Source organism: Ranitomeya variabilis, chromosome 5, assembly GCF_051348905.1.
Source record: "Ranitomeya variabilis isolate aRanVar5 chromosome 5, aRanVar5.hap1, whole genome shotgun sequence".
NCBI lineage: Eukaryota > Metazoa > Chordata > Amphibia > Anura > Dendrobatidae > Ranitomeya > Ranitomeya variabilis.
In genome coordinates this window covers 177,858,049-177,870,324 of record NC_135236.1, presented here as the reverse complement: position 1 = coordinate 177,870,324, position 12,276 = coordinate 177,858,049, and the positions used below count along the sequence as shown (strand labels likewise).

The 12,276-nt window shown below is 44.5% G+C and overlaps 1 protein-coding gene and 1 long non-coding RNA gene across 3 annotated transcripts in view; both read left to right on the top strand.

The window, feature by feature from the left end:
* Window positions 1–12,276, top strand: part of LOC143775440 (uncharacterized) — a 128,072-nt gene that overhangs the window by 7,263 nt on the left and 108,533 nt on the right. The window lies entirely within an intron of this gene.
* LOC143775437 (uncharacterized) lies at window positions 7,787–10,458 on the top strand. Its single transcript, XM_077263570.1, has 2 exons — window positions 7,787–8,508; window positions 8,595–10,458. The coding sequence occupies exons 1-2, from the start codon at window positions 8,386–8,388 to the stop codon at window positions 9,807–9,809; spliced, it is 1,338 nt and encodes a 445-aa protein (XP_077119685.1). The 5' UTR covers window positions 7,787–8,385; the 3' UTR covers window positions 9,810–10,458.

Genomic DNA, 12,276 nt, shown 5'->3' with positions numbered 1-12,276 from the left:
TCCCCCATAGAACATAATGCACAGCCTATAGTCAACAATGTAGAGAGGAAGGACGGAGCGGCGGAACGCAGAGGCAGAACGACCGAGGAGTGGCCAGGGACCAGGACCATTGTAGGTCAAGTATCGAGGTCCAGACTACGCCGATCAAAACCCCAGATCCAAACTGCGCCTGTCAAGACCTGAATTCCAGTCTCCCCCAGTTGAGACCCGACATCTGGACACCACAGGTCAAGTACCGACGGTCGAACTATGATCATCGTATGGGGCCAGATGTCTGCTGTGGTGACCAGGAGACACGAGTGAACTGGGCCGTTACTTCCAGTGTAGACGTACAGTACAGAGTGTGGTCCAGGATATGTCAGTGTGAGGAGCTCGCTTAACCCCTTCAAGTCGCGGCCCTTTTTAGTTTTTGCGTTTTCGTTTTTCACTTCCCTCCTTCCCAGAGCCATAACTTTATTTTTCCGTCAATATGGTCATGTGAGGGCTTATTTTTTGCGGGAAGAGTTGTACTTTTGAATGACACCATTGGTTTTACCATGTCTTTTACTAGAAAACGGGAAAAAAATTCCAAGTGCGATGAAATTGCAAAAAAAGTGCAATCCCACACTTGTTTTTTTGTTTGGCTTTTTTGCTAGGTTCACTAAATGATAAAACTAACCTGCCACTGTGATTCTCTAGGTCATTACGAGTTCATAGACACCTAACATGTCTAGGTTATTTTTTATCCAAGTGGTGAAAAAAAATTCAAAACTTTGCTTTAAAAAAAAAAAAAAAAAGTGCCATTTTCCGATACCCGAAGCGTCTCCATTTTTCGTGATATGGGGTCGGGTGAGGGCTTATTTTTTGCGTGCCGAGCTGACGTTTTTAATAATATCACTTTTGTGCAGATACGTTATTTTGATCGCCCGTTATTGCATTTTAATGCAATGTTGCGGTGACCAAAAAAATGTAATTCTGGCGTTTCGATTTTTTTTTTCGCTACGCTGTTTAGCGATGAGGTTAATGCTTTTTTTTTATTGATGGATCGGGCGATTCTGAACGCGGCGATACCAAATATAGGTTTGATTTTTTTTGTATTGTTTTATTTAGGATGGGGCGAAAGGGGGGTGATTTAAACTTTTATATTTTTTATATTTTTTTTCATATTTTTAAAAACATTTTTTTTTTACTTGTGCCATGCTTCAATAGCCTCCATGGGAGGCTAGAAGCTGGCACCACTCGATTGGATCAGCTACATAGCAGCGATCATGAGATCGCTGCTATGTAGCTGAATTGCAGGTGTGCTGTGAGCGCCGACCACAGGGGGGCGCTCACAGCAGGCCGGCATTAGTAACCATAGAGGTCTCAAGGACCTCTATGGTTACCATCCTGATGCATCGCCAACCCCCAATCATGTGACAGGGGTCAGCGATGACGTCCATTCCGGCCGCCCGGCCGGAAGCGCCGGTTAAATGCCGCTGTCTGCGTTTGACAGCGGCATTTAACAGGTTAATGGCGGCGGGTGAATAGCGATTTTACCCGCCGCTATTGCGCGCACATGTCAGCTGTACAAAACAGCTGACATGTCGCGACTTTGATGTGGGCTCACTGCCGGAGCCCACATCAAAGGGGGAGACACGACATGTGCAGTACATGTACGGCGCATGTCGTGAAAGTATTAAAGTGAACCTGTCACCCCCAAAATCGAGGGTTAGCTAAGCCCACCGGCAGCAGGGGCTTATCTACAACATTCTGTAATGCTGTAGCTAAGCCCCCGATGTATCCTAAAAGATGAGAAAAACAGGTTATATTATACTCACCTGGGCGGGCGGTCCAATCCGGTGGGCGTCGCGGTCCGGTCCGGGGCCTCCCATCTTCATAGGATGACGTCCTCTTCTGGTCTTCACGCTGCGGCTCCGGCGCAGGCGTACTTTTCCCTTTTGAGGGCAGAGCCAAGTACTGCAGTGTGCAGGCGCCGGGAAAGGTCAGAGAGGCCCAGCGCCTGTGCACTGCAGTACTTTGCTCTGCCCTCAACAGGGCAGACAAAGTACGCCTGCGCCGGAGCCGCAGCGTGAAGACCAGAAGAGGACGTCATCTGATGAAAATGGGAGGCGCCGGACCGCGACACCCATCAGACCGGACCGGGACCGCCCCTGGGTGAGTATAATCTAACCTCTTTTTCTTATCTTTTAGGATACATGGCGGCTTATCTACAGCATTACAGAATGCTGTAGATAAGCCTCTGATGCTGGTGGGCTTAGCTCACCCTCGATTTTGGGGGTGACCGGTTCCCTTTAAGGGACTGGCTACTAAAGACTTGCGGCCTAGTGGGAAATACCGGGGGCGGAAGAAGCCTGCGGTGAAACGCGCGTTGGGATGAGGTGGAACGCTGTGCTGATTGCAGGTAGATATTATTATAAAATCTGGATTTTATACACTAGTATTTTATGTATTATGGGCATGCTAAGGCAGCTAGAGGTGTACCAGATTATATGAGATTATGGAGTTACTACCGTGCATTTGATATGATGGAAAGATGTACTGCACTTAGCCTTCCACCTTATGTTAGGGTGCTTGGGCATTTTTATGCATTTTTTATTTTTTCAATAAAAGCTTTAATTCACTTTATTCTGGATCTCTTCGTTTTGGCTACCTATTTGGGTGACCGTTGTCTATAGTTATTAGTATTTGCCAAATGCCAGAATAATGAGAGAATGTTTTAAGGCATTTTTATTACTGCATAGTCAAAAGTTTACATACATATCATTAGTATTTGGTGCCATTGCCCTTAAACTGAATGACTTGGGTCAAACGTTTGGGATATCCTTCCACAAACTTCTCACAATAGTTGGTTGAAATTTGAGCCCATTCCTCCTGACAAAACCGATGTAACTGATCCAGATTTGTAGATTGCCTTGCTCGCACCGGCCTTTTCAGCTTTGCTCATACATTTTCAATAGGACTGAGATCAGGACTTTGTGATGGCCTCTCCAAAACATTGACTTTGTTATCCTTAAGCCAATTTGTTACCATTTTGGCAGTATGCTTCGTGTCATTGTCCATTTGGAAGACCCATTTCCGCTCAAGCTTTAACTTCCTGGCTGATGTCTTGAGATGTTGCCTCAGTATTGCCACGTAATCTTTTCTCATGATGCCATCTATTTTGTGATGTGCACCAGCCCCTCCTGCAGCAAAACAACCCCATAATATGATGCTGCCACCCCTGTGTTTCACAGTTGGGATGGTGTTCCTAGGCTTCCAAGCTTTTCCCTTTTTCCTCCAAATGGTAACGATGGTCATTATGCCCCAAAAGTTCAATTTTAGTTTTATCAGACCATAGGACATGTCTCAAAAAATTAAGGTCTTTGTTTCTGTGTACATTTGAAAACATTAATCTGGCTTTTTTATGTTTCTTTTGGAGTAATTGCTTGTTGGCAGAGTGACCTTTCCACCCATGTTGATACAGTACTTGTTTCACTGTGGATATTGACACACTCTTACCAGCTTCCGTCATCATCTTCACAAGGTCTTTTGCTTTTGACCTTGGGTTGATATGCACATGTCGTACCAGAACACAATCATCTCTGGGACACAGAACCCGTCTCCTTCCTGAGCGGTATGATGGCTGGACATTCCCATGTTGTTTGTACTTGCATATAATTGTTTGTACAGATGAACGAGGCACCTTCAGGTATCTTGAAATTTTAATCAAGGATGAGCCAGACTTGTGCAAGTCCCCAATTCTCTTCCTGATATCTTGGCTAATTTCTTGAGACTTTCCCATGATGCTACACAAAGAACCAGTGTGTTTCAGGTGTGCATTAACTCCTTAACAACTGCCAAAATGGGGTTCCCCGATCCCGCCCCCTGGTACCTCCAGTGTCCCTGCATCCCCCCGTGAAGTCCCCCAGCAACAATAGGAAATTTTTCATATTGGTTTCATTTTAATCAATGTGATAGGGTCTATCACAGTGATCAAAATAAAAAAAACTGTAAATCAAACCCCCTTTATAACCCCCTTAGCTAGGTAAAAATAATACAATAAAAAAAAGTATTTCCATTACAATGTCACTAAAAAACATTCTCAGAATCAGTGGGATCCGTTGAAGCGTTCCAGAGCTATAGCTTCATAAAGTGACACTGGTCAGAATTTTAAAAATTGGCCTGGTCATTAAGTACCAAATTGGTTCTGTCACAAAGGGGTTAAAATACATCCACATGTGTGTCTCTAATTAACTTGGATGATGCCAAAAAAACAGAACTGGGAAGCTTCCAAACACATGACATCATCATATGGGCAGTCCAGAATTGTTTAACCCCTTCACCTCCAAGGGTGGGTTGCACGTTAATGACCAGGCCAATTTTTACAATTCTGACCACTGTCCCTTTATGAGGTTATAACTCTGGAACGCTTCAACGGATCCTGGTGATTCTGACACTGTTTTCTCGTGACATATTGTACTTCATGATAGTGGTAAAATTTCTTTGATATTACCTGCGTTTATTTGTGAAAAAAACTGAAATTTGGCGAAAATTTCGCAATTTTCCAACTTTGAATTTTTATGCAATTAAATCACAGAGATATGTCACACAAAATACTTAATAAGTAACATTTCCCACATGTCTACTTTACATCAGCACAATTTTGAAACCAATTTTTTTTTTTTTGTTAGGGAGTTATAAGGGTTAAAAGTTGACCAGCAATTTCTCATTTTTACAACACCATTTTTTTTTTTAGGGACCACATCTCATTTGAAGTCATTTTGAGGGGTCTATATGATAGAAAATACCCAAGTGTGACACCATTCTAAAAACTGCACCCCTCAAGATGCTCAAAACCACATTCAAGAAGTTTATTAACCCTTCAGGTGTTTCACAGGAATTTTTGGAATGTTTAAATAAAAATGAACATTTAACTTTTTTTCACAAAAAATTTACTTCAGCTCCAATTTGTTTTATTTTACCAAGGGTAACAGGAGAAAATGGACCCCAAAAGATGTTGTACAATTTGTCCTGTGTACGCCGAAACCCCATATGTGGGGGTAAACCACTGTTTGGGCGCATGACAGAGCTCGGAAGCGAAGCAGCGCCATTTGACTTTTCAATGCAAAATTGACTGGAATTGAGAGGGGACACCATGTTGCGTTTGGAGAGCCCCTGATGTGCCTAAACATTGGAACCCCCCACAAGTGACACCATTTTGGAAAGTAGACCCCCTAAGGAACTTATCTAGAGGTGTGGTGAGCACTTTGACCCACCAAGTGCTTCACAGAAGTTTATAATGCAGAACCGTAAAATTAAAAAATCATATTTTTTCACAAAAATTATCTTTTCGCCCCCAATATTTTATTTTCCCAAGGGTTAGAGAAGAAATTGGACCCCAAAAGTTGTTGTACAATTTGTCCTGAGTACGCGGATACCCCATATGTGGGGGTAAACCACTGTTTGGGCGCACGGGAGAGCTCGGAAGGGAAGGAGCACTGTTTTACTTTTTCAACGCAGAATTGGCTGGAATTGAGATCGGACGCCATGTCGCATTTGGAGAGCCCCTGATGTGCCTAAACAGTGGAAACCCCCCAATTATAACTGAAACCCTAATCCAAACACACCCCTAACCCTAATCCCAACGGTAACCCTAACCACACCTCTAACCCAGACACACCCCTAACCCTAATCCCAACCCTATTCCCAACCGTAAATGTAATCCAAACCCTAACTTTAGCCCCAACCCTAACCCTAACTTTAGCCCCAACCCTAACCCTAATGGGAAAATGGAAATAAATACATTTTTAAATTTTTTTTATTTTTTCCGTAACTAAGGGGGTGATGAAGGGGGGTTTGATTTACTTTTATAGCGGGTTTTTTAGCGGATTTTTATGATTGGCAGCCGTCACAAACTGAAAGACGCTTTTTATTGCAAAAAATATTTTTTGCGTTACCACATTTTGAGAGCTATAATTTTTCCATATTTGAGTCCACAGAGTCATGTGAGGTCTTGTTTTTTGCGGGACGAGTTGACGTTTTTATTGGTAACATGATCGGGCACGGGAGATTTTTTTGATCGCTTTTTATTCCGATTTGTGTGAGGCAGAATGACCAAAAACCAGCTATTCATGAATTTCTTTTGGGGGAGGCGTTTATACCGTTCCGTGTTTGGTAAAATGGATAAAGCAGTTTTATTCTTCGGGTCAGTACGATTACAGCGATACCTCATTTATATCATTTTTTTAATGTTTTGGCGCTTTTATACGATAAAAACTATTTTATAGAAAAAATAATTATTTTTGCATCGCTTTATTCTGAGGACTATAACTTTTTTATTTTTTTGCTGATGATGCTGTATGGCGGCTCGTTTTTTGCGGGACAAGATGACGTTTTCAGCGGTACCATGGTTATTTATATCCGTCTTTTTGATCGCGTGTTATTCCACTTTTTGTTTGCCGGTATGAGAATAAAGCGTTGTTTTTTGCCTCATTTTTTTTTTTTTTTTTTTTTTTTTTTTAATGGTGTTCACTGACGGGGTTAACTAGTGATATAGTTTTATAGGTGGGATCGTTACGGACGCGGCGATACTAAATATGTGTACTTTTATTGTTTGATTTTTTTTTATTTAGATAAAGAAATGTTTTTATGGGAATAATATATATTTTTTTTCTATTTTTTTTTTTACACATGTGGAAATTTATTTATTTTTTTAAATTTTTTACTTTGTCCCAGGGGGGACATCACAGATCGCTGATCTGACAGTTTGCACAGCACTCTGTCAGATCACCGATCTGAGTTCCAGCACTGCAGGCTTACCAAGCGCCTGCTCTGAGCAGGCACTTGGTAAGCCACCTCCCTCCCTGCAGGACCCGGATGCCGCAGCCATTTTGGATCCGGGCCTGCTGCAGGGAGGAGAGGTAAGAGACCCTCGCAGCAACGCGATCACATCGCATTGCTCCGGGGGTCTCAGGGAAGCCCGCAGGGAGCCCCCTGCCTGCGCGATGCTTCCCTGTACCGCCGGCACACCGCGATCATGTTTGATCGCGGTGTTCCGGGGGTTAATGTGCCGGGGGCGGTCCGTGATAGGCAGCTGACACCCGGCCGCGATCGGCCGCGCTCCCCCCGTGAGCGCGGCCGATCGCTCCGGACGTACTATTCCGTCCTTGGGAATTAGGGCCCACCCCACATAGACGGAATAGTACGTCCAATGGCAGAAAGGGGTTAATCTTAGTGTATGTAAACTTTTGACTTTGCAGTAAGTAATAAAAATGCCTTAAAACATTCTCTCTCTCATTATTCTGGCATTAGGCAAATATTAATAATTATGGTAATCCTAATTAACCCAAAAAGGGAAAGGTTTATTCAGATTTCATGTCGGATATTGAGAAAAATAAGCATATGTGTCTTTTTATGTAGTGTATGGAAACTTCTCGTTTTAACTGTTAATAAAATAGAGAATAAGATATTGAACTGTTAAACTGTTGTTATTGCCATTACTGCTAATATTGTGTGACTGGATACCCTGTACCCGAATAACTGACTACCTTCATTTCCATGTTAGGAAAATAAATAGCTTAGTTAGTTAGTTACTCCTTCCTCATCTTTATCTGTGTGTTGCATCCCAGTAACCTGTTCACATTTGCAACAAAAAACATCACATATGCATGTCCATTTTGGATCCAATTCACAGATCAAAATCACCCATACAAGTTTTTAGGGTCTGTAAACATGATGGACAGCACACACAATCCCATTCATGTGCAATCCGTGTTTTACCCTTCGCCATGACAGCACCCACTGGAGAGATAGGGATCCGCCCCAAGGAACAGGAAACCTACAGAGACATAAAAGGGGGGCGGTCCCCCTCTCCTCCTCAGTTTAGGTTTCCTGTTCCCAGGGGACAGGATCTCTGAAGACTACAGAAGATCTTACCTGGGCTAGGAGCATCCGCCTGTGCGGTTTCTGCGGGAACGGCAGGGGATGCAGTCCAGATGCAGCGTCGGGGGAGATTCCGTTAGACGGCTCCCCCCTCGTCTGGCCGGCATGTGGGATGGCTGAGTCCGGGAGAGACGACGCCGATTCCACAAGAGCAACGCTGCAGAGGTGCGGCCTTGAAGAGGCTCCAGACGCGGACCACCAGGTAAAGGGTCCGGGATCTGCGGCACAGCTGCAGCGGCAGCCGGTACACCGCTCCATAGCGCAGGCCGGGATAATGGCGGCCGCACATGCGTGGAGCGGTGTAAGAATCCCCAGAATGACCCGGAGGTAGAGGAGCACTTCCGGGTCACTCACACAGCGGTGGGGGAAAGCGCGGTTTCGCGCATGCGCAGTGCACCGCTGTGAAAGAAAAAAAAAAAAAGTTTACTGACCGGATCCTGGCCTATAAAAAGGGGGAAGTTGCAAACGCACAGGCGATGCAACATGTCGTCCCCAGGCAAGACTGTGGACCCAGCAGGTGAGCCAGCCAGCAGAAGGTCCTCAGATGCCAGCCACAGGAGTGAGACCAAGGATTCAAGATCCAGAAAGTCGCAGCCTCCTATTTCGGTACCGTACAGCTTCACTGGGTGAGTGTGATTTCCCCTCTGCCTATAAAGCTGACACCCTTTTCCACAAATGTCTTCTTCTCCCAGGCCAAAAAGAGACAGAAATCTAAGCACAAGCAATGTGCGTTATGTGACGAGCCTCTCCCAGATTCCCACCCCAAAAAACTCTGCAATCAGTGTATGGCGGAAACAATGCAGAGTCCATCTATGTCGGTCACAGATATACGGGCCATAATTAGAGAGGAATTACAGGCCATCTCACAAGCCAGTACCCCCCCTAAAAAATCCGGGAAAGAAAAGGCTATATCCAGCTCTGAGTCCGAGGAGGAAGGCGTTATCCACTCAGACTCCTCGCAGGCGTCTTCCTCTTCCTCAACACATTCCGACATTGAGGGTCGAGCTTGTTTTCCCCTTGATGGGGTGGACAACCTAGTAAAGTCCATCAGGAATACTATAGGTTGTGAGGATACAAAAGACGACCAAACTGCACAAGACATCATGTTTGCAGGGTTGGCGGAGAGGAAGAGAAGAGCATTCCCAGTAATTCCTGCGGTTAAGGCACTGATAAAGAGGGAGTGGAAGAAACAGGACCAGAGAGGTTTTCTCCCGTCAGCCTCCAAAAGGAAGTACCCCTTTAATGATGAGGAGTTAATTTCATGGACTAAAATCCCTAAGGTGGACGCTGCAGTCGCCTCCACCTCAAAACAGTCAGCTCTACCAGTCGAGGATGCGGGCCTACTTTCTGATCCTCTAGATCGGAAGGCAGAATCGTCACTGAAACGATCATGGGAGGCTTCCACGGGCATATTTAAGCCATCAATTGCCAGCACGTGCACAGCTAGATCCATGCTTGTTTGGATTGATCAGCTGGATCAACAGATCGAACAGGGGGTCTCCAGACAAAAATTGCGGGATGCGATACCACTAATTAGAGGTGCAGCAGCATTCATGGCCGATGCTTCAGCTGACTCTCTTCGCCTTGCAGCAAGATCAGCCGGTCTAATTAATAATGCCAGACGTGCGTTATGGATGAAGAGCTGGAAGGGGGATACGCAGTCAAAGGCTAAGATCTGCGCTATTCCGTGTGAGGGTGAGTTTTTGTTTGGGAAAGCATTAGACGAGATCCTCAAAAAAGCAAAAGAGAGGAAAAAAGCCTTCCCTGACCCCTCAATTCCTTTCTATAGGAAGACCTTTAGGAAGAGGCCGTTCGGGAAAAGAACACAAAATGAAAGATCGTCACGATGGGCCACAAGAGAGGGAAAACAGGGTGGCACTATGTTCAAAGGCCCCCCCCTTCCGTAGAGACAACAAATTCTGAAACACCAGACACCCCAGTAGGGGGCAGGTTAAAATTTTTCTTTCCCCAATGGCGAAAAATCACGTCAAGTTCCTGGGTGCTAAATATTATTAAGGAAGGAATGAAAATAGAATTCCTCCAAATTCTCCATGATTCCTTTATTTTAACAGCCCTTTCCTCACCAGTGCAACAGAAGGCCCTTGAACTGGAAATTAAAAGTCTTATAGTTAAAAATGTTTTAGTTAGGGTGCCAAAGGGACAAGAGGGTAAAGGGTTCTACTCTCCGTTATTTTTAATCCCTAAACCCGATGGTTCATTTCGAACAATTATAAATCTTAAAAAACTCAATACGTTTATTAAAAATTATACGTTTAAAATGGAGTCTATTAGATCGGCCATTAAGCTCCTTTTTCCAAATTGTAGAATGGGCGGCATTGATTTAAAAGATGCCTACTACCATCTCCCTATCCATAGTAGGTATCAAAAATACTTAAGAGTGGCAGTAACTCTTGAGGGGGAGATTCATCATTTCCAGTATACAGCCATGCCCTTCGGTCTCTCCACGGCACCCAGGATCTTCACGAAGGTAATGTTAGAAGTAATGGCCTACCTTCGCCAGAGAGACACATTAATCATTCCCTACTTAGATGATTTTTTAGTTGTAGGAAATTCATCCCTTCAGTGTGCGGAAACGATTAGCTGACACTGTCTCGTCCTTAGAAAGCCTGGGCTGGATCGTCAACTATAAAAAATCCAGACTCATCCCACTTTCTCTTCAGACATTTTTGGGATTTAATCTAGATTCCATAAAGCAAAAATGTCTACTTCCCCAAGAAAAAATATCTCTTATAGAGGGTAAAGTTGTGGCGGCCATTCACAAACCTCAAATGTCCCTGAGAGCAGGAATGTCCTTGCTAGGATCCCTCTCCTCCTGTACTCCAGCCGTTCAGTGGGCACAACTTCATACCCGAACATTACAACATCAGATACTTCGGGAACAGAGAAAATTTCTGGGGCACCTTGAATCGAAAATAACTTTATCCGAGAAAGTCTTATCCTCCTTAGAATGGTGGCTAAATAAAGACAACCTAGCGGGGGGTGTCCCTTGGGTAATATCACCATCCCACACGATAACTACGGACGCTAGTCCCCACGGGTGGGGCGCACACATGGGAGATAGATTCTGCCAGGGAACCTGGGATAAGAATGAGGATTTATATTCATCAAACCTGAAAGAATTGAATGCGGTAAACTATGCACTGCGTCAATTTCTCCCACAGCTACGAGGAAGCCACGTCAGAATCTGTTCAGACAACACTACGACAGTGGCGTATTTAAACAAACAAGGCGGCACAAGATCAGACGCTCTAATGTCTTCCGCAAACAGTACCTTAATCCTGGCCGAAAAGCATCTGTTGTCCCTCTCGGCAGTCCACATCAAAGGAGAGGACAATCAACAAGCGGACTTTCTAAGTCGACACACTCTTCATCAAGGAGAATGGTGTCTCAATCCTCACATTTTCCACAAGATAACATTGTTATGGGGCAAACCCCAAATAGACCTGTTCGCTACAAAACAAAACAAACAAGTCCACAAATTCGCATCTCGGTCCCGTGCAGATCACCCGGACATTCTAGATGCTCTTCAAACACCATGGCAATTCAAGCTGGCGTATGCTTTCCCTCCGATAATTCTGCTTCCACAAGTAATACGGAAAATCAGGGAAGAGCAGGCCAGGATAATACTGATAGCGCCATTCTGGCCCAAGAGACCATGGTTCTCGTGCCTGCGGTCAATGTCGGTGACGGATCCTTGGGTCCTTCCCTCAATCCCAAACCTTCTCTCTCAGGGACCTTTCTTCCACCCTCAGGTGGACAGCCTCCACCTGACGGCCTGGAATTTGAAAGGCAGATATTAAATTCCAGGGGGTTTTCAAAAGGCCTAATTGATACACTCCTGCTTAGCAGGAAACCATCTACGACAAAAATTTACACCAAAGTATGGAAGAAATTTCTACAGTTCCATACTAGTTCAAACCCCTCTGAAGTCCCAATAAAATCTATATTAGAATTTCTACAGAAAGGGAAAGAGTTAGGTCTGTCAGTTAACACATTAAAGGTCCAGGTGTCTGCTCTGGGTGCCCTCTATGGCCATAATATTGCTGGTAATAAATGGGTATCCCGCTTCATCACGGCCTGTGAACGAGTTACTCCTGTCCACATACCTAGGGTAGCTCCTTGGGATCTAAATCTAGTCTTAGACTCTCTAACAGAATCTCCGTTTGAGCCTATAGACACAGCATCTTTAAAACACTTGTCGTTAAAAACAGCCTTCTTAGTAGCCTTAACATCGGCTAGAAGAGTCAGCGACATTCAGGCCTTGTCGATAGATCAACCTTACCTTCTCACATTTCATGACAGACTAATCTTAAAACCGGACCCCCTATACCTTCCTAAGGTAGCAGGGAAGTT

What these genes read in the sequence shown, in the direction of transcription:
- LOC143775437 (XM_077263570.1), top strand. Translation starts at nt 8,386, where the DNA reads ATGTCGTCCCCAGGCAAGACTGTGGACCCAGCAGGTGAGCCAGCCAGC. An exon ending in AGTCGCAGCCTCCTATTTCG is followed by an intron (nt 8,509 to 8,594) that starts GTACCGTACAGC and finishes TTCTTCTCCCAG; the next exon opens with GCCAAAAAGAGACAGAAATC.